This window comes from Peromyscus californicus, unplaced genomic scaffold, assembly GCF_007827085.1.
Source record: "Peromyscus californicus insignis strain IS unplaced genomic scaffold, ASM782708v3 Scaffold_4__1_contigs__length_199733344, whole genome shotgun sequence".
Taxonomy (NCBI): domain Eukaryota; kingdom Metazoa; phylum Chordata; class Mammalia; order Rodentia; family Cricetidae; genus Peromyscus; species Peromyscus californicus.
The window spans coordinates 172,392,268-172,419,430 of NW_026294562.1; the positions used below are offsets into that span (position 1 = coordinate 172,392,268).

General features: G+C 52.3%; 1 protein-coding gene across 2 annotated transcripts in view; it reads left to right on the forward strand.

The window, feature by feature from the left end:
- Positions 1–443: 443 nt before the first annotated feature.
- Megf8 (multiple EGF like domains 8) overlaps positions 444–27,163 on the forward strand; it is a 57,923-nt gene continuing 31,203 nt past the window's right edge. For both annotated transcript variants that reach the window (XM_052760855.1, XM_052760856.1), the window contains exons 1-23: positions 444–1,342; positions 9,080–9,243; positions 9,887–10,093; positions 10,781–10,961; positions 11,050–11,138; positions 12,351–12,766; positions 13,140–13,285; positions 13,469–13,591; positions 16,275–16,429; positions 16,696–16,815; positions 17,362–17,506; positions 17,585–17,748; positions 20,470–20,670; positions 21,043–21,243; positions 22,270–22,506; positions 23,268–23,386; positions 23,467–23,598; positions 23,687–23,800; positions 24,062–24,310; positions 24,773–24,972; positions 25,302–25,512; positions 25,609–25,858; positions 26,500–26,632. In XM_052760855.1, the coding sequence (XP_052616815.1) occupies positions 1,156–1,342; positions 9,080–9,243; positions 9,887–10,093; positions 10,781–10,961; positions 11,050–11,138; positions 12,351–12,766; positions 13,140–13,285; positions 13,469–13,591; positions 16,275–16,429; positions 16,696–16,815; positions 17,362–17,506; positions 17,585–17,748; positions 20,470–20,670; positions 21,043–21,243; positions 22,270–22,506; positions 23,268–23,386; positions 23,467–23,598; positions 23,687–23,800; positions 24,062–24,310; positions 24,773–24,972; positions 25,302–25,512; positions 25,609–25,858; positions 26,500–26,632 (4,144 nt within the window). In that variant the 5' untranslated portion in view covers positions 444–1,155. The remainder of the gene's footprint in view (positions 1,343–9,079; positions 9,244–9,886; positions 10,094–10,780; positions 10,962–11,049; positions 11,139–12,350; positions 12,767–13,139; positions 13,286–13,468; positions 13,592–16,274; positions 16,430–16,695; positions 16,816–17,361; positions 17,507–17,584; positions 17,749–20,469; positions 20,671–21,042; positions 21,244–22,269; positions 22,507–23,267; positions 23,387–23,466; positions 23,599–23,686; positions 23,801–24,061; positions 24,311–24,772; positions 24,973–25,301; positions 25,513–25,608; positions 25,859–26,499; positions 26,633–27,163) is intronic.

The following is a 27,163-nucleotide window of genomic DNA, read 5'->3' on the forward strand; positions in this document are numbered from 1 at the left end:
TCATCTCTCCACCTTCTTTTCTGTCTTGATGGTGCTTAGGAACATTTTAAGCCCTACGGGTTTCAGTGTGTCCATCTATGAAACAGCATTTGGGGTCTGGAGGCCCGACCCTGCATAACTTGATATTTATGTTGATCCTGAATCTGGAGCACAGAAAAATAACCATCTAGCGCAGCTAGCTTTCTACCACTCCTTTATTTTGTTGCCTCCACTTTTCCTATCAGAGATGGAGGCGCCCTCCAGTGGCACAAGCTTTGCTCAGCCACTGACTGGCAAATGCTTTCTTTTGAGGAGATTTGGGGTTACAATCTTAGCAGTACGCATGCGTAATTCTCTCCGTGCTGGATTCCTGTTCACTGCTGCGTAAGCGGCTGGGAACAGATGGGAGGGAAAGTTTCCGGAAGTCTTCCTAGGAGAAGGGGTGGGGCTAGGCGCTCCACAGTCCTCCCGGGGCCGCTCTTACCCGCAGCTCTGCATCCTCTCGCCTCCTCCTAGCCTGGCCTCCTCGCAGAGGCTGCACGGCTCCCGCCCCCTTGCCCTCTCAGCGGGTCTTCACCCCACCCCCCCAGGCCTCTCTGGCCCGGGAGTCCCCAAGTCTCTCTGATCTAGCCCATCCGGCTCCGTAGGGAGGCTCGGGTGGGTAAGCAGAAGAGTGAGCCCAAGGGATCCGGACCGGGACCCTGAAGGCAGGCCCCGCCCCCGCCTGGAGGGGTCGCCCCGGGAGTCTCCGGACCAGGCGGGTCTCGGCCCCGCACCCCCTATGGAGGACCCTGCTGGGCTATAGAGCACGTCGCCTCACTGTCTATACGGTCTGTTTCGGCCTTGCAGCAGCCTGAGTCCAATTGTTGGACACCGTTTATGGGGTCGGCCCCCCTATGGGGGCTCGTGACTCTAAGGGACCCCTACGGTCCCCAGGGGTCGGCCCTATCCACAACGACTCCGTGTCCAAGGCCTTCCGTGGATCTGTAGGGCCGGCACCTCGGCTTCAAGAGCCCATCCACAGCGGCCCTTTCCTTGGCCCGGACTGCGTCGCCGGTACATCCCTGGTCTACAAGGCCATGCTACACCTATAAAGGTTGCATCTGCAGGGCTGCACTCCCGTAGAGGGTCCTCTCCGGGTCTTCACCGCCCTCCCGTCCCCGGCGGGAGGCGGCGATGGCCTTGGGCCGAGCTCTGGCCGTGGCCCTGGCACTGGCCTTGGCGGTGCCAGGGCCGCTGTCCCTCAGGGTCCTGGCGGGTGACTGCAAGGGGCAGCGGCAGGTGCTACGGGAGGCTCCAGGCTTCGTGACGGATGGTGCGGGCAACTACAGCGTCAATGGCAACTGCGAGTGGCTTATCGAGGGTGAGTGGGGCCGTGTGGGTCACTCACTCGTTTGCTAGTTCATTCATCTGTGCGTTCATTCACTCAGCACATTCCTAGAGCCCAGCTCCCTTCCAGGACCTTTGCTGTAAAATGTTGACCGCACAGGGTTGCAGCCAACCTGGGCCCTAACTCTGATAGGAGGGATTGTGTGAAGAGTCAGATTGACAGTTACAAACCAGGAGTATTAGAGAGGGGTATTTTTCCTCACTTGAAAAACTTGGACTCTAAGTCCTCAGGGTCTAGGCTCTATTTCATACTAGTTTTGTGACTTTGGACAGATTAATTTTGAAAGCTCAGTTTCCTTTACTCCAAGTGGGCATGACATTAGTACTTACCTCTTAAATGAAATGAAAGGAGTCAGATATTTAACACGCCCGATGTCTGGTATAGTGTATTAGTCAGGGTTCTCTAGAGAAAGAGAACTTACAGAGTGAATCGGTATAGAAATAGAGTTTATTAGAATGGCTTACAGGCTGTGGTCCAGCTAGTCCAACAATGGCTGTCTCCCAACAGAAGGTCCAAGGATCCTGTCGCTGTACAGTTCATGAGGCTGATGTCTCAGCTGGTCTTTAGTGTATGCCAGAATCCTGTGGGCTCTAAAGCCAGGGAAGGGATGGATTTGGTAGTGAAAGCTGTAGCAAGCAGGCAAAGAGAGCAAGCTTCCTTCTCCCGTGTCCTCTCTATAGGCTGCCAGCAGAATGGGTGGCCCAGATTGAAGGTGGATCTTCCCACCTCAAAAGACCTGGATTAAAAGTGGGTCTTCACACTTCAAATGGTTTAATTAAGAAAAAAAAAAATTCCCTTACAGGTGTGCCCAGCCATTTGGGTTTTAGTTAGTTCCAGATATAGTCAAGTTGACAACCAAGAATAGCCATCACATATAGTAAATGTTCAGTAAATGCCATTAGGGTTATTGTTGTGTTTGAATACTTCAATAAAACCATCTTTTCAGTCATAATCAGAAATTATATATGCCACCATGACATGGCAGAAGACCAGAGACCTTCTTCCCAGCAATCCTGTGAGGGAGACCAACATATTAACAGTTGACATACCAGAATGCTCCCCTGAGAGAGCCCAGAGGAAGTCCATGAGCTGGGAGTGAGGAGAGCAGAGAAGCATTCTGGAAGAGATGTCAGAGCTGAGACCTAAGGGATCTATGTCTATCAGCTAGGAAGTGAGAGGAAGAACATTCTAGAAAGAAGGAACAGCCTGTACAAAGGCCTCTGTCCTGTTCTTATGGGCTTTCAGGGAGTGGGGAGGCCCCGGGAAGACATCTGTCTCAGGGGTCTGGTTGATACAAGGGCATGGATGGGAGGGAACAGGAGCGTGGGATGCTTTTGAACAAGTGTGTGTGCTAAAATCTAGTGTGCTAAAAACAGGTCCAAGAAGAAGCCAGGGCTGGTGGCAGAGGCAGGGGGCGGGGGATTGTGAGTTTGAGGCTAGCCTGGGCTACAGATTGAAAATCTTTTTTTAAAAACTATTTATTTATTTTTATTTTCTGTGTAAGAGTGTTTTTGCCTGCATGTATGTCTGTGCACTTTGTGTGTGCCTGGTGCTAAAGGAGGCCAGAAGAGGACGTCAGATCCACTGGGACTGGAATTACAGATGGTTGTGAACTACTGTGTGGGTGCTGGGAACTGAACCCTGGTCCTCTGAAATCATCTTTCTAGGCTGCAGACAGAATCTTAAGTATCCCAGGTAGCTTGCACTGGATGAATATGTAGTTGAGGCTGGCCTTGAACTCATCTTCCTGCCTCTACCTCCCTAACTCTGGGATTCTAGGTGTGCACCACCATGCTTTATGTGGTACTTTGGGCTTGAATCCAGGCTTTCATGCATGCTAAGCAAGCACTCTGCTAACTGAGCTACACCCCTAGCCTGAGACCCTGTCATCACCTCCTCTTTCCTCTTCTCCTCCACATGTGCACGAGCGTGCAGGTCTGGATAACATGTATGTTGCTCAAATTTTAAAAGGTCTTTAAATAAAAAACCTGGAACCAGATATTGGGGTAAATGCTGAAAGATCAGAGAGACAAAGGAACAAGCCACTGCCATGTCTTACCTTCCCAACTCCACGAATCCTCTGTGGAAAGCCTCTGAGTCCTCACCTGAAAGGCTCCAGCTGAAAAAGCTTCTAGCTGAAAGGGACGCGTCTGCTGGGGGTCAGAGGGCAACCTCTTGTATCAGTCCTTGCCCCCCATCTTGTTTGAGGCAGGATTTCTTGTTCACTGTTGCCTGCCTGGCCCAGGAGCTTCTGGCCGTTCTCTCTTCTGCTCCCCATCTCACTGTAAGTGTGCTGGCATTGCAGCCATGTACCTCTGCATCCAGCTTGATGTAGATTCTGAGGATCTGAACTTGGGTCTTTTATTACCTGAGACATCTCCTCAGCTTTGAGGGTTTGGTTTTGTTAACAGGCTCTCATTGTATAGCTCAGGCTGGTCTGGAGTTGGGCATGGAGGGATGGGCATGTTTGTCAGCACCCAAGGAGACAGGGTTCAGGACTGAGGTAATGGTGGGAAATGGGAGTTTAGTGATTGGGCCTAGGGGAAGGACAGGAATCTGCTGGAAGGTACATAGGAAGGGCCACTGAGTACATACAGGAGTTTACTGGGGAATAAAAGTGACCAGCCTCTATGAAGACATGAGGGAGGTGAGTATGTCTTAGGATCTATGTCTAGGTTTGTCTGGTATGTCTGTACAATAGACTGGGAGTTGAGAAGGAGCCAGAGCTGGTTCTTGAATATTACATTGGCAGTTTGGGCATTTCCGTGGGGATGCCAGAGAGCTACTGAATGGTTTTAGAGCAGGCATTTTTGTTAGCTAGAGCCTGGGTAGAGGAGGACAGACTAGAGGTTTGGTATGTGGAAACAACGGAGTTCTGAAGTGGGGCAGAGGCTAAAGGGGTTGAGGTGTGAACCCTGCTGGGAGATGTTTGTGAATTTTCCCTAGTGAGATGGGAGCTAACTGGTTGAATGTGGGGTGTGGGAGGCTTCAGACACCTCTGAGAACCAGCATCTTAGGTAAGAATGTTGGTGTAAGCGTGTAATCCAAGTACTTGAGAGGCTGAGGCCGGAACATCCCAAGTTAGAGACTAGCCTGGGTTATATAGTAGACCCTGTTTCAAAATAACCCCAGAAGCCTAAGTGGATTGGTTGCTTATGTTTGTAGCCCAAGAGGGCATGAACTGAGAATTCCCCTACCTCAGCCTCCCTAGTGCTGGGATTGTAGGAGTACGCACCATGCCCAGCATACCCATTTTTTTTTTCCTTTTTTCAGTGCGGAGGACCGAACCCAGAGCCTTGCACTTGTTAGGCAAGCGCTCTACCACTAAGCTAAATCCCCAAACCCCTCTCATACCCACTTCTTATACCATGATTGTATTTTGTCTGGTCTCAGACTTCCCAGCATCCTCTGGAGTAAGAGCATCGGGCTTCCACCAGGGGCAGGGCAGGAGGTGGGGTTTGGGATCAGATTTCTTTCTGGAATAGTGTCTGGTAGAAACCTGAGACCTTGAGCTTTGGGAGGGAGGCAGAAGGTGAGCCATCCTCCAGCTGACTCTTGATAAGCTGGTACTTGGTTTGGGTCCCAGATGGAACAGGGTGTTTGGTGAAGGCTGGTGAGATTCTGGGAGATCTGGATTCTTGGTTCTGCTGAATGGTTCTTGTGCAATTTCCAAACCCTGGTGGGAATCTGTATGTTATATCCCTAGGCTCTGGTCAGGAATCTGTATGTGGTATCAAAGCTAGAGAGAGTGGTCAGCTTCTCTGTCTGTCTGTCTGTCTATCTGTCTTTCTTTCCTCCTTGTCCTCCTCTTCTTCTTTGGTTTTTTTTTTTTTTCTTTTTTTTTGTTTTGGTTTTTCAAGACAGATTTTCTCTGTGTAGCCCTGGCTGTCCTGGAACTCATCTGTAGAACAGGCTGGCCTTGAACTCACTGAGATCCCCCTGCCTCTGCCTCCTGAGTGCTGAGATTAAAAGTGTGCACCACTGCTGCCTGGCTTGGTCTATTGTTTTTTGAGATAGGGTCTCACATAGCTCAGGCTGGTCTTGAACATGCCATTGATGACCCTAATTCTGTTTCCCAAATGTTAGGATTATGGAGATGCCTCACTACACCTGGCTTTGTGGTGGTGTTTTTTTGTTTGTTTGTTTGTTAATTTATTTTAGGTTTATTTTATATGTTTGAGTATTTCACCTGCGTGTATATATGCATAACATGTGTGTGCCTGGTGCCCAAGGTCAGAAGAGGGTGTCAGATCTCTGAAGCTGATGATTGTGAGCCCCCATGTGGGGGCTGGGAATTGAACTTGAGCTACAAGTTTTCTAAGATGATGAGCCATCTCTCTAGTCCAGACTTTTTCTTTTAGTTTTTGAGATTACAATTATGTTTCCCTGTTCCCTTTCCTCCTTCCAAACTCCCATACACTCTTCTTGCTCTTGTTCAAATTCACGGCCCCTTTTAAAAATTAATTGTTGTTATATGCATATATGTATATAAATGTATATTGCTCAATACATAGATACAACCTGCTTAGTCTGTATGATTTGGCTTTTGTTTTGTTTTTTATTTGCTTCTGAGGCAAGCTCTTGTTGTGTTGCCCAGGATGGCCTTGAACATAGTCTGTCCACTCCTGCCTAACCAGTGACAGAATTACCTGTGTCACCATGCTTTTTTGTGTCTCTTCATTCTCTCTTCCAGCAACTGCTCAACCCTTGCTCAGTGCCGGCCCTTGTGCCAAGGCAGTCTTTGGGAAGAAATCAGGCCTGAGCCCAGGTCCTGTCCTGTGGTCCTCCTAGTCTTCGTGGGGGTGGGGCATAGTCCTAGACACAGATAGTGCTGACACAGAAGATGGAAAGTTATCCTGGGGTATGTGACTCGCAAAGAGAGGCTCCTAACCCAGCCCTGAACCATCACGGCAGGCTTCCTGGAGGAGGCCTCCAAACATAAAGCAGCTTGTGCAGAGGCCCAGATCCCCATGGAGCTGGGATTCCAGACATGATTCACTATGCCTGACTGCTCTAGTGACAGTATGAGAGATGAGGTCAAGTTCCAAATACCAGGTCAAGGGGCTGGCTTTTCTCCTCGACTCAACCGTGAAAGCCTTTTGAGCAGAGGAGGGCCAGGGCCACGTGTCAAGTTGGGAAGAACCATTAGAGACCGTGTTAGGGCGAGACCTCAGGCTGCATGTGGAAGGAGGCTGTATCATTGACTCTGGGAGAAGAACAATGACAAGGACAGTGGCTGGGCAGGGCTCATTACTGAGCATCCTGGCTCTAGGCTGGCAAATTATAGTTATTTTGTTGAGAGTTCACACCAGCCTTGGTGGGTGTGGAGAATTATTCCCATTTCATAGGACGGAAGCTAAGGCTCAGAAGACCCATAAAACCGAGGCAGGATAGATAGGTAAGAGAAAGAGAGGGCATGAGAAAAGAGAGCACCCTCATCCTTCCAGGGTTCTGTGTTGTTTTTGAGATGGTCTAGTCACGCAGTTCTGCAGTCCTGGAACCATGACTCTCTTACCTCAGACTCCAGAGTGCTGGGATATCGGCAAAGGTTCCTTAAACTTGAGATCCTCCTAAGTACTGGGGCTGCAGGTGTGGGCAGCTAAGTCCTTGTTTGTGCGGTTGGGAGCCCAGGGCTTTGTGCACGCTAGGCAAGCACTCTACCAACTGAGTCACATCTCTAGCTCCCCAACTCTATCTCTTCTAAGGAGCTGTGTGCTTTCCAGCTTCTTGGCCTGTACTCATGCTGTTTCTGCTAGAAACAGTCTCCTGCCCCAGAACCTCTTTGTGCATGATAGGCACAATCATTTTACAACTGAATCCACCCCCAGCCCCTCACTGGGGGACTCTAGGCAGGAGCTCTACCACTGAGCCACACCCCCAGCCCCTCACTGGGGGATTCTAGGCAGGTGCTCTACCACTGAGCCACACCCCCAGCCCCTCACTGGGGGATTCTAGGCAGGGGCTCTACCACTGAGCCACGCCCCCAGCCCCTCACTGGGGGATTCTAGGCAGGGGCTCTACCACTGAGCCACACCCCAGTCCCTCACTGGGGGATTCTAGGCCAGGGTTCTACCACTGAGCCACACCCCCAGCCCCTCACTGGGGGATTCTAGGCAGGTACTCTATCACTGAGCCACACCCTCAGCTCCTCACTGGGGGATTCTAGGCAAGTTCTACAGCAGAGCTGCTCCCTTGGCTCACCTTTGGTCATTTGTATTTCCACTTTTGTCAGATTTCCGAAGAGGTCCCTTTCAGAATTGCCCTTTCGTGTTGGCTGTCAGCTGAAACACATAGTGGCTTTTCCTTGTTGTTCTGGCTTTTCATGAATAGCAGCTGTGTTCAGAGAGGGAGCTAGCTGTCTAGGATGCAGAGGCGAATTGTGGATTGTGGAAGGCCTCTTAGTTTCAGGAGCCCTAGACAATCACTTCTGCTTTTTATTGGCCAGTCAAGTCACTGAGGCCCTTCCTGGGTACAAGGGGCAGGGGATTTAGTGCTCACTTAAATATCCCCAAGACAGGGTTTCTCTGTGTCGCCTTGGCTGTCCTGGAACTTGCTCTGTAGACCAGGCTGGCCTCAAACTCAGAAATCCGCCTGCCTCTGGTTCTGAATGCTGGGATTAAAGGCATGAGCCATCACTGCCCAGCTTTAAAAAATATATATGATTTAACAAGACCTGTACAATTTCAAGCCAGCATTCCCATTTAAGTTTGGGAAGCATATGTGTGTGTGTGTGTGTGTGTGTGTGTGTGTGAGAGAGAGAGAGAGAGAGAGAGAGAGAGAGAGAGAGAGAGAGAGAGAGAGAGATGAATGTGGTGGCACACATCTGTAATCCCAGCACCTGGAAACTGAGGCTTGAAGCCAGCCTATGATACAGGAAACACTGTCTCTAGGAAGAAAAAAAAAGTTTGCTTTTTTTAGTACAGGGGATGGAACCTGGGGTCTCAGACACTGGACAGTGCTCTACCACTGAGCTACATCCCCAACCCTGGCCTAAAGATCTTGCCAGGCAGGGTGGTGCACATCTTTAATCCCAGCACTGAGGAGGCAGAAGCAGGTGGATCTCTGAGTTCACGGTCAGCCTGGTCTACAGAGTGAGATCCAGGACAGCCAGGGCTACACAGAGAAAAACCCTGTCTCAAAAAAAAAAAAAAAAAAAAAAAAATCTTGGCTCCACCACAGTATCATTAGATCTGTATGTTACAGGTGAGAAAACAGCCCTAGAAGGCAGGTGGTTTGCCCAAGGTCACACAGCTAGTAGCTGTTCAGAAGCAGAGCCCAGATTTGAGGACTGGCACTATAGTTTTCTTGTGTGCATATAGAACCAAAGTAAGCAGAGACAGAGTCCGTGCAGATGGGGGCCCTGGGGTGCTCTAAGATGAGTTCTTTGTTCATGGGGAGGAGACAGGATTCTCTTGACATACCCTGCCTAGGGCCTGGCCTGGTATCAAGACCACTGTACTGTGCTGTGGCTGAGAAGGGCTTTGTGAGTTTCTACAAATTAATTGATGGTGGCCATCCAGCCCCAAAACAGAGCTCAGGATGTTGTTCCTCTGAGCTCCTGTCCTCTGCCTGCTCAGCTGTGTGAGACAGGAGCTCCTTGGAGCCCTCACATTGCCCAGAACAAGGTGTGGTGGTGTCAGTGGGTGGGCTGCATGGGTCCTTGCAGAGAAGGGTCACGTCGGAACCTGGCCCCCTGTGCTTGTTTCCCAGCCCCGAGCCCTCAGCACCGAATCCTGCTGGACTTCCTTTTCCTGGACACGGAGTGTACTTATGACTACCTGTTTGTGTATGATGGTGATTCGCCCCAAGACCCGCTGCTTGCTAGTCTGAGTGGGAGCACGAGACCCCCACCCATTGAGGCTTCCTCAGGCAAGGTTAGTAGTGACGGGGATATGGGACCATGGTCACAGGATCTCTTGGGAATGTGAGGGAGAGGAGCACACACCTAGGAAGAAATGGAAAAGATCAGAAGGGACAGAAACAGCCAGTCAGAAGAGATCAGGGAAGACACAATGGAAAGTGGAAAAAGACAGAATGCTGGGTTTGGTGGTGCATACCTATAATCCCTGTGCTTAAGAGATGGAGGCAGAAGGATTGCTGAGAGTTTGAGACCAGCCCGGGCCTCATAGTGAAATCCTGACCAAGCAGCTCCAACAGCCAAACAAAACCCTCCACATACACATAGAAAAGAGACGAAGGGTGTGGGGGGCCGAGGATGTAGTTCAGTGGGTAGAGTGTTTGCCTAGCATTCACAAAACCCTGGGTTTGATCCCCAGCACCCCATAAAATGAATGTGGAGGTACACACTTGTAATGCCAGTACTGGGGAAGTGGAGGCAGAAGGATCAGAAATTTGAGGTCATTTTTGTCTCTAGAGTGGGTGTGAAGCCAGCCTGGGCTACATGAGATCCTTTTTCCAACACACCAAAAGGAGACCAAGAAAGGCCATGGGTTCCTGAGGGGTGGTCCACCGTCTGGATGCAGCCCACCCATTACACCCAGCCCTCTTGTCTTGTAGATGCTGCTCCACCTCTTCAGCGATGCCAACTACAACCTGCTGGGTTTCAACGCCTCCTTCCGCTTCTCCTTGTGTCCTGGGGGCTGCCAGAACCATGGACAGTGCAAGTCACCAGGAGTGTGCCTCTGTGAGCCAGGCTGGGGAGGTCCAGACTGTGGCCTGCAGGAGTGCTCAGCCTACTGTGGCAGCCATGGCACCTGTGCCTCGGTGAGCTGTCCCCCATTGAGCCTCCCTGGGATCCTGACCTGTGACCATACCTGCCACACCTGGCTAAGACAGGGCCTTGTTCCATCATGACACTCCCCTCCCCGCTGCTGTGGGAACCAGTCCCCGCTCCTTCCAGGTCTTTCCCCGACATGTGACTTTAACCCTACCCCACCGCCACCTGCTCCTCTCTCTTTGAGAGCTCACTTCTGGCTCTGTCCTCATCTCGAGCCAACCTTCACCTGGGGGTAATGCTCCCTGACCTCTGTTTGGCCTGGGGTCCCTGCCATGATTTTTGTTTGATTGTTTTTGAGACAAGAGTCTCATTGGTAACCAGGCTGGCTTCAAACTTGAGATCCTCCTCCCTCAGCCTCCTGAGTTCTGGGGTTACTGGTATATGTCACCACACCTGGCTCCCGGCCAGGACTTGTGCCCTTTCACCCCTAACCTTACATGTCAGCTCTGCACCCCCAACTTGGGATCTGTATTGTGTTTAGAACCCTCCTTACCCTCATCCAGCCCAGACCTCACTAACATGTCCTTTTCTGTCTGTCCTTGCCTTTTCTGTGGGTCTGTCTGCTCTGCCCAACCTCTGTCTCCCTCGGGTTGGACCTTGTGTCTCCTGCTCCTTTTTCTATGTCCCCTGGTCCATATCTCGTTCTCTCTGCCTTTTTGTCTCCTTCCTCCCAGACCCTGGGACCATGCCGCTGTGAGCCCGGATTTCTTGGACAAGCCTGTGACCTGCACTTGTGGGAGAACCAGGGGGCTGGCTGGTGGCACAATGTGAGTGCTGGGGACTCTGCCTTCTCTGCCCGAATTGGGGCAGCTGGTGCCTTCCTGTCCCCACCCGGGCTGCTGGCTGTCTTTGGAGGTAAGCAGATGGGGAGAGGGTGAGTTCGAAGGGTCTGGAGGCCTGTCATCCTGTGCCTGGGGTCTGAAAGCACTCATCTCATTTGCAGGCCAGGACCTTAACAAGGCCCTGGGTGACCTTGTCCTGTACAACTTCTCCACAAACACCTGGGACTCCTGGGACCTGAGTCCTGCTCCGGTACGCACCCTCCTCTGCCCTGACTGGGGGCCTGCCCACTCATGACCCTGTCAGCCTGCTACCTCCGTCCCCGACAGTGTGTCTAGTGGCCTGCTTCTCCCTGTTCCTGCTCACTCAGATTCCTCTTCTTGCCCCTCCCCCTTCTTTCCATATGCTCTTGCCCCCCTTCCCTCTCCGCATTTGTTCCCTCTTCTCTTTCCTTCCCTCTCTTTCTCTTTTCCTCAGCCTGCCTGCTTCCCTTCCTTCCCTCCATCCATTTTTTTGAGACAGGGTCTCAGACAGCCCAGGGTAGCCTTGAACCCCCGATTTTTCTGCTCCTTCTCATGCTGGGATTGTAGGCATGCATTAGCATACCCAGTATGTGTGTCTCTATCAATCTGCCTTTTTCCTCTGTCTGATTTCTTGGTATCCTGTTCCATCTTGGTCTCAATTCCTCTGAGGCTGTTGCTCAGTCTTGCTCAATTCGGTTTTTCTGTCACCATGTTTGTTTTTATTCTCATGTCTCATGTGTGTGCACCTTCCTTCCTTCCTTCTCTTCTTTTTCTTTCTTTCTTTCTTTCTTCTTTTTTTTTTTGTGAGAAAGGGTTTCTCTGTGTAGTCCTGGCTGTCCTGGATCTCACTCTGTAGACCAGGCTGGCCTCGAACTCACAGAGATCCGCCTGCTTCTGTCTCCCGAGTGCTGGGATTAAAGGTGTGCGCCACCACCACCTGGCTCCTTCCTTCTTTCTTTTATTTTGTGTTCAGGGCTTAGGCTGATGTGGGTCCCAGTCTGTAGCCCAGGCTAGCTTTGAATTCACAGCAGTCTTCCTGCCTCAGCCTCCTAAGTGTGGAGATTAGAAGTGTATGCCGCCAGGCCTGGCTTCCTGTTTGCTTGTTCTTTATCTTCTCCTCCTCCTCCTCCCCCTTCTCCCCCTCCTCCCCCTCCCCCTTCTCCTCCTCCTCCTTCTCCCCCTCCTCCCACCCCCTCCTCTTCCTCTTCATCTTTTTGTTTGGCTTTTTTGTTTATCTGCTTGAAGTAGGGTCTCATGTAGCCTAGTCTGGTCTCAAATTCACTATGTGGCCCAGGCTAGCCTTGAACTCCTGATCCTCTTGCCTTTGTCACTGCCTCAGTTGTTTCCCAGTCCCTCTCTGCATGTCTGTCTGTCTTTGCATCTCTCTGCTCTGGCCCTCTCCATGTGTCACCATCTGTGTCTCCTTGTCTCTTTCCCACAGGCCGCCCGTCACTCCCATGTGGCCGTGGCCTGGGCTGGCTTCCTGGTGCTGATGGGTGGCGAACTGGCCAATGGCTTGCTCACCAATGATGTGTGGGCCTTCAGCCCCCTGGGTGGAGGCCACTGGGAGCTTCTGGCTCCACCTGCTTCCAGCTCCTCTGGGCCCCCAGGCCTGGCAGGCCATGCAGCTGCTCTGGTGGATGACGTCTGGCTGTATGTGTCTGGTGGGCGCACTCAACATGACCTCTTCTCTTCTGGCCTCTTCCGTTTCCGCCTGGACCACACCAGCAGGGGCTACTGGGAGCAGGTGATCCCGGCAGGTGGACGGCCCCCTGCTGCCACCGGCCACTCTATGGTGTTCCATGCCTCCTCCCGTACCCTGCTGGTCCATGGTGGACACCGACCTTCCACTGCCCGGTGAGTTTCCTGTCCTACACTCCTGTCCCAACACTCTAGTGACCTTAACCCTTAGAGGTTTTGCTCACTGACCAACTCCTGTACTCGTGTCGTTACTTCCTCCTTTCATCCTTCATTTGTTCACTTTCTTATTCCTTCACCCTCATAGACACTCTCTGATCCTTTACTCAGGCTCTGACCAGTCGCTCCCCACACTTCCACTCATTCACCTGTTGTCCGGCTCTTGCCAGATTATGCAAGGTATCAGACCCTGCTCAGACCTGGGTCCTGCCCATGGTGAATGTCTAGTCAGGATGGGATATAGACTGGTCGTGGCCAGAGGAGGGAAGGAAGCCCTTCTTGCCCTGAGCCCTGGCCTGTTTCTTCCCTGTAGGTTTTCTGTGCGAGTGAATTCCACTGAGCTCTTCCACGTGGATCGTCGTGTATGGACCACGCTGAAGGGCCGGGATGGTCTCCAGGGTCCACGGGAGAGAGCCTTCCACACAGCCAGTGTTCTTGGAAACTACATGGTGGTCTATGGTGAGGCGATTTCCCTGATCATGTCTGCCTGCTAGGGGCCTGAGCCCACCCTGAGCCGAGACTCAGCCTGGATGTTGCTTCCTCTCCCAAGGCTTGCCTGAGCCCACCCCGTGTTAAGACTCAGCCTGGGTGGTCCTCCCTGCCCCCAAGGCTTGCAAGCTGTGCCCTTTCCTCTTCTCCCAGGGGGCAATGTGCACACCCATTACCAGGAGGAAAAGTGCTACGAAGATGGCATCTTCTTCTACCACCTTGGCTGCCACCAGTGGGTGTCAGGGGCTGAGCTTGCCCCACCAGGAACCCCTGAAGGTGAGTGCTTCCTTTGTTTTCCTGAGGGCTTTTGAAGATGTCTCAATTTTTTTAGCGGGAGCTGCCTCAGTCATTACCTTGGTGGGCAAGGCATCTTGTTAGAATGGCCTCTGGAGGGAAGCATGGACTAGGACAGGGTGGGTGACCAGGAAGCAGATGTAGGGCACTGAACTTTGGTTTTATTTCTTATTTTTAAATGTGTGTGTATATGTGTGTATGCATAGGGCACACGTGAAGGCCTGAGGACAACCTCAGGTATCGTCCTCAGGAATACTGTCCGCCTTCTTTGAGTCAGGGTCTCTCCTTGGCCTGGAGCTCACCAGCCAGGATAGTCTGGTTGGCCAGTGAGCCCTAGGCCTCCTCTTGGCTCTGTGTCCACAGTGCTGGGATACAGGTGTTCTGTCATGCCTGGAACTCCAGTCCTAAAGCTTGTGAGGCAAGCGCTTTACCAACCGAGCCGTCTTTCCAGCTGCAGAACCTAGGGTCTCGTTGGGAGTTTGCCAGTTTGCAGCTGCCCTAAGTTGCTTCTTAAGAAGCAGTGACTTCATGGTCATAATGAGCAAGAGGTAGAGACAAGATGGCTGACTTCAAACAGGCATTTCCATAAAACCACGCCTTGATGTCTGCACCTTATTCTCCTCATCCACAAAATGGGCTTCTGATATGGCTGTGTGACCGGGCTGCTGTGAAAGTGAACTGAACTGATGTGTGACTCATGAGTAGCACAATGAAGGGTTCAGCACATTGTCTTCCTCCAGGGCTGTTCTTTGTCTTTTCTTTCTTTCTTTCTTTCTTTCTTTCTTTCTTTCTTTCTTTCTTTCTTTCTTTCTTTCTTTCTTTCTTTCTTTCTTTCTCTCTCTCTCTCTCTCTCTCTCTCTCTCTCCCTCCCTCCCTCCCTCCCTCCCTCCCTCCCTCCCTCCCTCCCTCCCTCCTTTCTTTCATTTTTTGGAAACAAGGTTGCTCCATGTACTTTTGGTGCCTGTCCTGGATCTCGCTCTGTAGACCAGGCTGGCCTCAAACTCACAGAGATCCGCCTCTGTGTGGATCAGGAGGCTCTGCCTCCTGAGTGCTGGGATTAAAGACATGGACCACCATAGTTCACTTTTTATGAGCAGAAAAGGGGGATTTCTTGGTTCATTTTGGGTGAAAGCATCAGGCTGGTGCTTGGTGATGGACGGCCTTGACCATTCCTCTCTGGTTCTCGGCTGGGCTCCCTTCCTTTCCCACTTGTTTGTCTTTTTGTTTTGTGTGTGCTTGTGTATATGGGCTAAGCCAGAGTGAGTGTGTGGAGGTTCACAACCTGCAGGAATCAGTTCTGTCCCTCCACCATGTGGGTCCCAGGGATTGAACTCAGGTTGCCAAACGTGGCGGCAGGCGCTTTTCCGAGATGAGCCATCTCAATGGCCTCTTGCTTGCCTTTTGTAGATGTCACCAATAACTGCTGAATTGTGTCTATGCACTTCCCATTCTCAGAGGGGTCTGTAAGCCCATCATTCAGGAGGCTGAATTTGAGACTAGCCTGGGACTACAGATGGAGAGCCTGTCTCAAAAAAGGGGTGGGGCTAGAGAGATGGCTCGGGGGTGAAGAGCACTAGCAACACCCACATGTCAGCTCACAACTCTGTAACTCAAGTTCCAGGGGATCTGACATCCTCACACAGACATGCATTCAGGCAAAACACTAATGCACATAAAAATAAATAAATCTTAAAAAAAAAAAAAGCGCACTGTAGTGGCACACACCTTTAATGCCTTTAATCCAAGCACTCAGGAGGCAGAGGCAGGCAGATCTCTATGAGTTCAAGGCCAACCTGGTCTACATAGCAAATTCCAGGAGACCCTGTTTCAGACCCCACCCCCACCTTCCCCCCCCCAAAAAAAAAGCTGGGCGTGGCGGCACACATCTTTAATCCTAGCACTTGAGAGATTTAATTCCAGCATTTGGGAGGTGGATCTCTGAGTTTGAGGCCAGCCTGGTCTATAGAGCAAGTTCCAGGACAGCCTGGACTGCACCCTGTCTCAAACAAACAAACAAACAAACGGAAAAACAAAAACAATCAGGAAGCAAAGCAAACTAAAACTAAGATGCCCAGAAGGAGACTCCCCTTTCCCAGGAGTTATAGGAACCCGGTCCCCCATCTCGAGCTCTGACTGGCAGATCTGAACTAAGGCCCACATCTACCAGAGGCAGGACAGCTCTGCACAGGTCTCTTGGGCTGGGGATGGGAAAGGGTGGTTTTCCTCAGGACATCAGAAGCCACCAGAGAGGAGCCTAGTGCTGCTGGATGGACACGAGCGGGTGAGACCCAGGCAGCCTTCTAGGGCTCCCCGTTGTCTTTTCCTGGCTCCGCAAGGATGGGCGCTCATTCTGTTTATGGGGAAAGAAACCAAGACCTGGCAAGGTTGAGTCTCCCGCCTGAAGCCATACAACAGCTCCTAGTGGATGTGCGATTTGAATCCGCATCTGTCGCAAAGATCTCACTTTGTTCGAGATGATTTGAGCAGGGGCATTGGGCCTCCGAGAGAGGGGAGAACATAAGCCAGGGCAGAGCCTGGCAGGCCAGGAGAGTTTCCTTGCTAGGTAGGACCTAAAGCAGCAGCAATAAGCTGGTTAGGCTGAGGGAAGGGCGGGAACCAGGAAGGCAGAAGCCAGGAAAGGTCTGATCTTCTGACTGTATTCCAGGCCGAGCAGCACCTCCTAGTGGTCGTTACTCGCATGTGGCAGCTGTACTTGGTGGCAGTGTCCTGTTGGTGGCAGGGGGATATAGTGGCCGGCCTCGTGGGGACTTGATGGCCTACAAGGTTCCCCCCTTCGTGTTTCAGGCACCTGCCCTGGATGTGAGCACTGGGGTGACAGGGAGAGGGTGGCCTTGGGAGGAGGGAACATGGTCTCTACAAATGAGGGGTGAAGTGGAGAGAAAGTCCCTGGGAGAGAAGTGGGAAGAATGGGGTGTCCTGTAGTACAGGGTTTTCCAGGGCTGAGGGCAGAATGGAGTGGGGTCCTCAAGGTGCTGAGCGGCTGGGGTTAACTGGGACAATCACAGGGGGTGAGAATTGGCAGACAGCTCCAGGTTGGAGAGTGGTCCCCTCCTGTGTCTCTGCAGTACCACTTGGACTACTGTTCCATGTATACAGACCACAGCGTCTGCTCCCGAGACCCAGAATGTAGCTGGTGTCAGGGGGCTTGCCAAGCAGCACCCCCTCCGGGGACCTCCTCAGGAGCTGTGAGTGACTCCCCCAGCCCTCTGTCCACTGTCACGGAGGCCTGCCTTTAACTTGCCCTGCCTAAGTGGTCAGCCTTCTGAGATCCTCATTTCCTGCCTCCTGCCAGTCCAGGGCCTTGACCTCTCCTAACACCTGAGCCCCTGTCCCTGGATACCTGAACCCTTGCTCTTGATTTCCTATAGACCAGTAGTTCTCAACCTTCCTAATGCTGCGACCCTTGAATTAGTTCCTCATGTGGTGCTGACCCCCAGCCATAAAATTTTTTTGTTGCTGCTCTATAACTGTAGTCTTTATAAATGTAGTTCTGAATTGTAATATAAATATCTGATATGCATGATGGTCTTAGGTGACCCCTGTAAACGGGTCATTTGACCCCCAAAGGGTTTGCGACTCACAGTTTGAGAACCACTGCTATAGGCCAATCCTGCTCCAGTTTCCTGTTGGCTACTTTGCTGACACTCCAGCCCAGACCACGTATCCACAGCTCTTCCCAGATCCCCTGAGTTCCAAAGGACAGTATACATTGACTCTGATTTTCCTTGCAGTGTCCAGCGGCCAGCTGCCTGGGCCTAGGCCGCCTCCTAAGTGACTGCCAAGCATGCCTGGCCTTCAGTAGCCCCGCAGCTCCTCCCCGCGGACCTGGTGCCCTAGGTTGGTGTGTGCACAATGAGAGCTGCCTTCCTAGGCCTGGTGAGTATCAAGCAGCAGTGGGGGAGGGGTTCAGACTTCCCACTGACCCTCCAGCTTCCCACACTCCTGTCCTCTCAGAGCAGGCCCGCTGCCGAGGGGAGCAGATCTCAGGCACCGTGGGCTGGTGGGGGCCAGCGCCTGTCTTCGTTACTTCCCTGGAGGCCTGTGTCACCCAGAGCTTCCTGCCTGGCCTGCACCTGCTCACCTTCCAGCAGCCACCCAACGCCTCTCAGCCTGACAAGGTGGGGGCCAGATGGACCTGGGGATGGAGTTGACCTAGGGTTGCTTCTTTTCAAATGAGTCTTTCTGGGGGGCAGTACTGGGGATGGAACCCAGGGCTTTGTGTATGCTAAATATTCATGCCACCATGAGCCACATCCTAGGCCTCTCTGGCATTCTCTAGGCAAGTGCTCAGCTGCTGAGTTAGAGTCACAGCTTTTTTTTTAACTTTTTATTTTGACACAGGGTCTCCTTAAGTTGCCCAGGCTGGCCTGGAACTCACTCTGTTCCTAACAGACCTTGCGTTTATCTTTCTCCCTAGCTCTCCTGTAGGTGAAAGGGCAATACTGTGCCATGAGGCCCTACAATTTTTTTTTTTTGGTATGAGTGTCCTGTCTGCGTGTGTGCCAGAAGAGGGCACCAGATCCCACTACAGATGGCTGTGAGCCACCATGTGGGTGCTGGGAATTGAACTCAGGACCTCTGGAAGAACAGCCAGTGCTCTTCACCTCTGTGCCATCTCTGAAGCTCAATTTTTTTTATTTGAGTGAAATAACACATAAAATTTACCATAATAACTTAGTACATTCAAAAGATTGTAGAACAAGCTGGGCATGGTGGTGCACACACCTTTAATCCCAGTACTTAGCAGTCAGAGGCAGGTGGAGCTCTGTGCGTTTGAGTCCAGCCTGGTCTACAGAGGGAGTTCTAAGGCACCCGGAGCTATATAGAGAAAGCTTGTTTCACACAAACAAACAAACAAAACAAAACAAAGATTGTAAGAACAACATTTTTGTCATTCTCAAATCAGTTCTAGATTTATTTACTAATTGCTTCCTGCTCAGTCTTCCCTGAACCCCTTGGCCAGTGAATTTGCCAGCTGTGGACATTGGATATAAATGGAGTCATGTAATCTGTGGCTTCTATCAGTTATGGACATTGGATATAAATGGAGTCATGTAATCTGTGGCTTCTATATCTGGCTTCTTTGACTTAAACATGTCTTCAGGGCTCCTTTGTGCTGTAACTTCACTTGGAAATGGATTTCATGCCAGACATGGTAGTGCACATCTGTGATCCCAGCACTTGGAAAGCTAAGGCAAGAGAGAAGAATTTTGAAGTCCAAGTCAGCCTATGCTATGTAGTGAGACTCTGTCTCATAAACAAAACAAAAATCCAAAGAACTTCATTCCACATTGGTGGAGAAGGCATGGTGGCCGAAATGTGAGGCAGCTGGGAAGTGACAAGGCGAATTCTGACACTCAGCTTGCTTTTTGATTTTGTTTCCTCTGGCATCATTCACATTTTGAGTGGGTCTTTCCACTTCAGTTCACTTCGTCTAGCAGGTCCCTCATGCACGTGCTCAGAGATTTGTCTCCTTGATGGTTCTGAATCCTGTCAAGTAGACAATCATTAGCCACCACAGCAAGCCAAGTTACGGCAGTGCTCTTGCCTCTGCCTCCTGAGTGCTGGCCACGTGCCACCAGACTCAGCCTGCTTTTTCTTAATATCCAAGCAAGCTTTCCCATGACAGAACTCACACTTCCACTCTTTTTCATTGGTTGCCCAGACTGGCCCTGATAGCCTAGGCTCCAGTGATCCTCCATGGGCTGCCTCCTGAGTAACTGGCACTATAAGGCACATGTTCCTGTGTGCCTTGTCTTCCCTCCCTGAGGAGCCTAGGCAGGCCTTGGACTTGCTGTGTGGCTGAGACTGATCCACTTTCCTCCACCTCCTGAGGACAGGAGTTATAAGCCTCTGCCACTGTGCTAGCTCACACTTCTTATTTTGGACAGTTATATAATATTCTATTTACATTTAAATGCTATACTGCTATATGTTTATTTAGTCATTTGTTTTGGGGATAAGGCCTGGCTATGTAGTCGAGGCTGGTCTCAGTCCTGCCTACGTCTCCCAAGTGCTGGGTTTATGGGTGTGGCCCAACAAGTCCAGGTTTTGTAAATTACATAAATAGTCTCCAGTGATGAATACTTGGGTTGTTCGGTTCTGCTATTACAGAATCACACCCTAGCAAGTAAATCTTGTGCTGCGTCATCACTGGGAATGTCGGGCCTAGCCTTGGAAGGGCTGGTGAGAAGGCAGGGAGCTGAGGACAAAGATACCAAAGGGTCCAGTCTTCAAGTTTAAAAGACATTTTTTTTTGTTTGCGATAGACTCTTATTATGTAGCCCTGGATAGCCTGAAACTCCCTATGTAGACCAGGTTGGCTTCGAACTCACAGCTAACTGCCTGATTCTGTCTCCCAAGTGCTGGTATTAAGTCGGTGTGCCACCATGCCTGGCTAGTTTTGAGAAAAATTTAAATTCACTGTTAGTGTGTGTGTACATGTATGTGAGAGGACAGCTTCATGCAGATGACTGTCTTCTTCCAACTTCTGTAGGTTCTGAGGTCTGAACTCAGGTGCAGGCTTGAATGGTAGCCACTTTACCCCCAAGGCATCTTGCTGGCCCCTCAGTCTTTTGAGTTTTACTGTGACCTAAAGATGGGATTGGGTTGGGGGCCCAGGTGGAAGGAACCTGTTTATACTGTCTGAATTTGGTCTTGACACTTTTTCTAGAGGGATGATGGGCAAGCTTCCTAAACTCAGTGCCTTATCTCAGTTTCTCATTGGTGAAGGTGTTTTGGCCTATCTTCTCTGGTTCTGGTGTGGCCAGAGGGGTGTGGGTACTTAGTGACAGTCCAGAGAGAGACTTACATATATATCCCATCTCTGGATGGCACAGGTCTCCATTGTCCGAAGTACAACTATCACCTTGACGCCCAGCCCGGAGACAGATGTGTCCCTGGTCTACCGAGGCTTCATCCACCCCCTGCTGCCAGGAGGGCCAGGTGGCCCTGGGGCTGAGGATGTGGCTGTGTGGGCTCGGGCCCAACGCCTCCATGTCCTGGCCCGGATGGCCAGAGGCCCGGACACTGAGAACATGGTGAGGGATTCTAGTATTCTGAGGTGATTTTTGGTAAATATGGTCATGAGTGTGATTCAAGGCAACTGTGGTAATGTCAGCGTTCTGGGGGACAGCGGGGAGCATTCAGGCATGGGTATATACTTAGGGGCTTTGGGGTTTTTAACTGTGAGCAGAATTTGGGGAAATTCTGGGGAGTACAAGAAAGGTTTGAGTGACAAGTCAGATTTCCCTGAGGAGGAGGTGGGTCATGGGGAGGGACGGCAACTTTATAAAATCCAAGGATCCCTGAGGCCCTCTTCCTCCCTGGGGTCCTTGGAAGGAAGGACTGGGTGCTTAAAGAAGCAGAGTGGAGAGGTCTGAGGTCCTGTCTGGTTGCTCACTCCACTGCAGGAGGAGGTGGGTCGCTGGGTGGCTCAGCAAGAGAAGGAGACAAGACGTCTGCAGCGCCCTGGCTCTGCTCGCCTCTTCCCACTGCCTGGGCGAGGCCACAAGTATGCAGTGGAGATCCGAGGCCAGCTCAACGGCTCGGCAGGCCCTGGGCACAGTGAGCTCACTCTCCTGTGGGATCGGACTGGAGTGCCAGGAGGCAGCGTGAGTGTCTAGCCTCCTACTCTATTCTTGGCTCTGGCCTCAGATCCTCTGGGCTTTTCAAGTTCCAAGTGACAAAATCTTAAGTCACTTGATCCTGACTGTGACTCCTGCCCTCAACTTTGGACATCACTTTGAACCCACCAGACTCTAGCATTTGATCTCAGGCCCTGATTTGATTTCCATATTCTTTTTTGAAGATGCTAGGATGGAACACAGGGCCTTGTGCTTTCTAGCAAATGTTCTACCACTGAGCCACGCCCCCAGCCCCTCACTGGGGGATTCTAGGCAGGGGCTCTACCACTGAGCCACACCCCAGCCCCTCACTGGGGGATTCTAGGCAGGGGCTCTACCACTGAGCCACACCCCAGCCCCTCACTGGGGGATTCTAGGCAGGGGCTCTACCACTGAGCCACACCCTAGCCCCTCACTGGGGGATTCTAGGCAGGGGCTCTACCACTGAGCCACGCCCCCAGCCCCTCACTGGGGGATTCTAGGCAGGGGCTCTATTACTGAGTCATACCCCCAGCCCCTCACTGGAGGATTCTAGGCAGGGGCTCTACCACTGAGCCACACCCCCAGCCCCTCACTGGGGGATTCTAGGCAGGGGCTCTACCACTGAGCCACACCCCCCACCCCTCACTGGAGGATTCTAGGCAGGGACTCTACCACTGAGCCACACCCCCAGCCCCTCACTGGGAGATTCTAGCCAGGGACTCTATCCCTCAACTGTATCCTCTCCCTCTTAACCTCTTATTTGTGGATCCTAGGCAAGTGCTTTACTCCTGAGGTACATCTTATCCCCACCTGTATTTTGTACCCTGTCCGGATCTGACTCCTCCCTTGACCCCTGCCCTCCATACTTTGACCTCTAGTTTCTAGAGTCCTTCAGACCCTGGCCCCTTTCCTGTGCCCCTTTCCTGAATCCCCATTGTAGCTTTTATGCTGTGTCCAAACCCCTAACTGAAGTTATCATCTCCAACTGACTCTTCCCCCAAATCTGACTCTGTCGTGTGTGCCCTGCCCCAGGAGATCTCCTTCTTCTTCCTGGAGCCCTACCGCTCTTCGGCATGTGCCTCCTACTCCTCCTGTCTGGGCTGCCTGGCTGATCAGGGCTGCGGCTGGTGCCTCAACAGTGCCACCTGTCACCTGCGTCAGGGAAGGGCCCACTGTGAGGATGATGGGACTGGCGAGTCCCTGCTGGTACTGGTGCCTGCCCTCTGCCCACTCTGTGAGGAGCATCGTGACTGCCATGCCTGCACCCAGGTGTCTACTGGGATAGGTCCCTTAGAAGTGACACAGACAGTAGAGGGCCCTGGTAAGGGCAGATAGCTAGGACGATCGTCCTTGGTGTCTAAGAGTTAACCGGGAAGTAGAGGAAGTGAGGGCTGGGAGTCAGAGTGTGCCCTGTGGCAGAGGTCAGAAAAATCATTGAGCATTCTTCACCAAGGGCAAATGGGTGTTTATCTGCTTGACCATCGTCAGCCTGGCGTAGGTGGTCAGGCCTGCCAGCTCCAGCTGGGGACATCCAGCTTCCTCTGCTCTGCTACCTGTTTCTGGGGAGAGTTTGTTCCTGTGACCTGCAGGGAGGCCATGGACCCCAGACTCTTCTTGGCATTCAGTCCTAAGCAGAGTTGTGTTTCATTGGCTAGAAATTGATCTTTTTTCTTTTTGACACTCAGTCTTGCTATATAGCCTGGGTTGGCCTCCAACTCATGATACTTCTGCCTCCACCTCCCAAGTGCTGGGATTTCTGGCATGTGGCACCATGTCGGACTTCCAGTTGGGTCTTGTGTCGGGATCTGGTCTAGTGACTGAGGTTGGGAAAGTATATGCCCCTTTGCCCTTCTGTCCCCTTACTTCCCCCACCCCCCAACTGCTATTATCCGAACAAGGGCTGAGAGCTAGTAGACAGACATATGTCTGTGGCTGAAGGTGATTGCAAGTGGACTAGAGGCAGGAAGGAGAGGCAGCTGGATTTGGGGTAGGTGAGGGCTGAGTTCTGGCCTTGTCCTCCCACACCCCAGGACCCCTTTTGTGAGTGGCATCAGAGCACCAGCCGCAAAGGGGATGCAGCATGCAGCCGGCGAGGCCGGGGCCGAGGTGCCCTGAAGAACCCAGAGGAATGCCCCCCACTCTGCAGCCAGTGAGCCTAACTAGGTCTGGGAGGGGGCGGGTGTGCATGGGGTGTGGGCTGCAGTGACCTGGCCCTGCTTTCACCCCCAGACGCCTGACCTGTGAGGACTGCCTGGCCAATTCTAGCCAGTGTGCCTGGTGCCAGTCCACTCACACCTGCTTCCTGTTTGCTGCCTACCTAGCCCGGTACCCACATGGAGGCTGCCGTGGCTGGGATGACAGGTATGCTCCAGGGAATGCGTTGATGAGATGGAGTTCCCAACCAGAAGAGTGTCCTGGGCTCTGACCCCTAACACTTACCACTCTGCAGTGTGCATTCAGAGCCACGGTGCAGGAGCTGCGGTGGCTTCCTGACTTGTCATGAGTGTCTGCAGAGCCACGAGTGTGGTTGGTGTGGCAACGAAGACAACCCCACTCTGGGACGGTGAGGGACTTGGCTGGTTGGGTGGGGAACCTGGCTCTCCCTGCCGAGTATTTTAATGACGTGTTTCTCTGCCCCATTGCCCTGTCCTACATCCTGTAACTGCCCTTTCGGTTTCCTTACTGACGTTTACTGTTTTCTCCTTTATTTTCCCTCTCTGTTTTCTTCCATCTTTCTGTGTTTTGTCTGTCTTCATCTCTGTTGCTGTTTCCCTGGCTGTCTCCTACTTCAATATTGTACCCCCTTTGATCTCCCACTCCACAGGTGCCTACAAGGGGATTTCTCTGGACCCCTGGGTGGGGGGAACTGCTCTCTGTGGGTAGGAGAGGGCCTGGGGTTGCCTGTGGCTCTCCCTGCCCGCTGGGCTTATGCCCGCTGTCCAGATGTGGATGAGTGTCGCCTGGGCCTGGCAAGGTGTCATCCACGGGCGACCTGCCTGAACACGCCTCTCAGCTATGAATGTCACTGCCAGCGTGGCTACCAGGGCGATGGCATCACACACTGTAACCGCACGTGAGTGAGATGTGGGTTGCCGTAGGAATGTTGCCTCAGGGCTGGAGCTCAAGATGGAGGAAGCCATCATGGTAGTGGGCTCTCAGTAGAACCGGTATCCTGGTTAGCATAAAGTTTTCACCTTGCAGACAAGACCTCAGTGGAATGGCAGGGTGCTCAAGGTAACCCTTTTACCATAGGAACAGGGTACTCCTGGGTTGTGGGCCATAGCCTTCAGAATTGCCATGGAGATGGAAGAGGATCTAGTTGGAAGGGAGTTTTCATAGTGGTGCTATGTGGTTTCTATGGAGACAGGTATCACCACGTGTGATAGGGTTGCCTTGGAAACAGGTTTACTTGCACAGCACAGGACCATGGGAAGAAGCAGCCACTTGTGAGAGTGTTGCAGTGGGTGGAGATGATGGGGTGCTTTGAGGCCTCTTGATCACCAGCCTTTTCCCCACCTCCGCCATGATTCTTCAGGTGCCTGGAAGACTGTGGCCATGGTGTGTGTAGTGGTCCTCCGGACTTCACTTGTGTGTGTGACCTAGGTTGGACCTCTGATCTGCCCCCACCCACACCTGCCCCAGGACCCCCTGCCCCACGTTGCTCTCGAGACTGTGGCTGCAACTTTCACAGCCACTGCCGCAGGCGGGGACCTGGCTTCTGTGATGAGTGCCAGGGTAAGCCACCATGGTCTGAGTCTCATGGTCAGCTTTGCCAGGACCAGAGGGCGGGGAGAAGGTGTCTTCTCAGGACTCCAACTTCTTCCTTTCTGAGTCTCCCCTCAGGTCCTGCTGCACCCCCCTGCCCCAGTCTCTGCTCCTGTCCCAGCTCTCTGGTCTGGCCTCTCTCCCCTCTTTAGGGGCTTGCTATTTCTTCCCTGGCCTAGGCCTTGTGTGACTCTTTGAAGCAGCTTGGGAGGAGGTCTGGGATCAACTGAGTCAGGTGGTCTGGGCCCCTTCCTGTCCTTGCTCTTGACTTTGTGTCCCACCTGCTGGGACCTCCACAGATTGGACGTGGGGGGAGCATTGTGAACGGTGTCGGCCTGGCAGTTTTGGCAACGCAACGGGCTCTGGGGGCTGCCGACCTTGCCAGTGCAATGGGCATGGAGACCCACGCCGTGGCCACTGTGATAACCTCAGTGGGCTCTGTTTCTGCCAGGACCATACTGAGGGTGCCCATTGTCAGATCTGCTCTCCGGGATACTATGGGGACCCCCGGTAAGTCAGGAACTGGTGGGGCTGGGCAGAGAGGGCTTAGGGACCCCACGGGGTAAGGCAGGACTGCTCTGACACTATCTCTCCTCTATTCTGCAGAGCTGGTGGCTCCTGCTTCCGGGAGTGTGGGGGTCGTGCCCTCCTCACCAACGTGTCCTCAGTGGCTCTGGGCTCCCGCCGCTTTGGGGGACTGCTGCCTCCAGGTGGTGGGGCAGCCAGAGCTGGATCCGGCCTGTCCTACTGTGTGTGGGTTGTCTCGGCCACAGAAGCGCTACAGCCCTGTGCTCCTGGGACCCTCTGTCCCCCACTCACCCTTACTTTCTCTCCAGACAGCAGTACCCCTTGCACAGTGAGCACTGAGGGGACTAGGGTTCAGTTTATCAGCCAGAACCATGTCCCCTTCCCAATGTGGATCCCCTAAATAGATCCTGACCCCCATGTCACTGTTGGTTTGTTTGATCCTACATGTCTAAAACTGTTCTAGGCTCTAAGATCCTCCCATTTCCCAGTTCATTTTCTATTTCCTGAGTTCCTGCCTCTTATTCTTCAGATCCTCTAGCACCTCCTCCCAGACCAGCCGTGGTCAATTCTTATACCTCGGGTGCCCACTCTGATGCATTAGTAGTGGCTCCTACTAATGTACTACTGCATGTCGAGGAAGAGGTTTGGTGCCCGAGTGTCTGGTTGATTAGCTGTGTCTGCTGTGGATGCAGGATGGGAGGGGCAGCCACCATGGTACAAACATGGTCTGCCCTGCATGTTCAGATAGCCCATCCCCTAGACTTAGGTTACTCTCTCCCATTCTCTCATAGTCTCTCTCTGGTATAGGCTCTTATCATGGAGCCCAGACTCATAGTGAACTCAGTCCTCCTCACCCTCCCATGTAGCTGAGATTAGAAAGCGCGTCCACTGCGTTCTGCTCTCTCCTCGTGAGCGCTTCTCTCCCAGACCCCAAGCACATCCATAACTCTTGGGTCTATACCTTTTCAGCTGAGCTATGTCCTGGCCTTTGATGGATTCCCGCGCTTCCTGGACACTGGTGTTGTGCAGTCAGACCGGAGCCTCATAGCTGCCTTCTGTGGCCAGCGGCGGGACAGACCCCTCACTGTGCAGGCCTTGTCTGGTATGGGAGTTTGAGAGAGTGAGATTGGTTCGTCTGGGGCTTCTCCCCATCTCATCCTTCAGTGTTGGGGATGGAATCCAGTCTCGGGTCACTTAGGTGCTGGGCACATTCTCTCTCACTGAATCCCTTAGGTGCTGGGCACATTGTCTCCCGTTGAGTCCCACTTCTAGCCCTCACTAGTAGATTCTAGTCAAGCATTCTCTTTCCAGCTCCATCCCAACCCTCGTTCTGAGCTTTGAAGATTTTTTTCTTTTTAAACTGGGCTTTGTGTCCTGTGCTTCTGCACCTATCACTGATTGGGTGTAGGACCCAGGTCCCCAGCTCAGGGACTGATGTGGGTTGCGGGTGACACAGTCCTTTGCCTAGGTGGTATGGCTTCTCTCCTGGACTGTGGTTGAGAGCAATAGGATTTTGCTGGCTAGGTTGGTTCTGGAGAAAGGGATGACTAGGGTATGTCTGTAAGGGCCGTCCACTGTAGCTGGTGTGAGAACCCTCAGCCATCTCCTTACCCTTACACTTCTGAACCAGGGA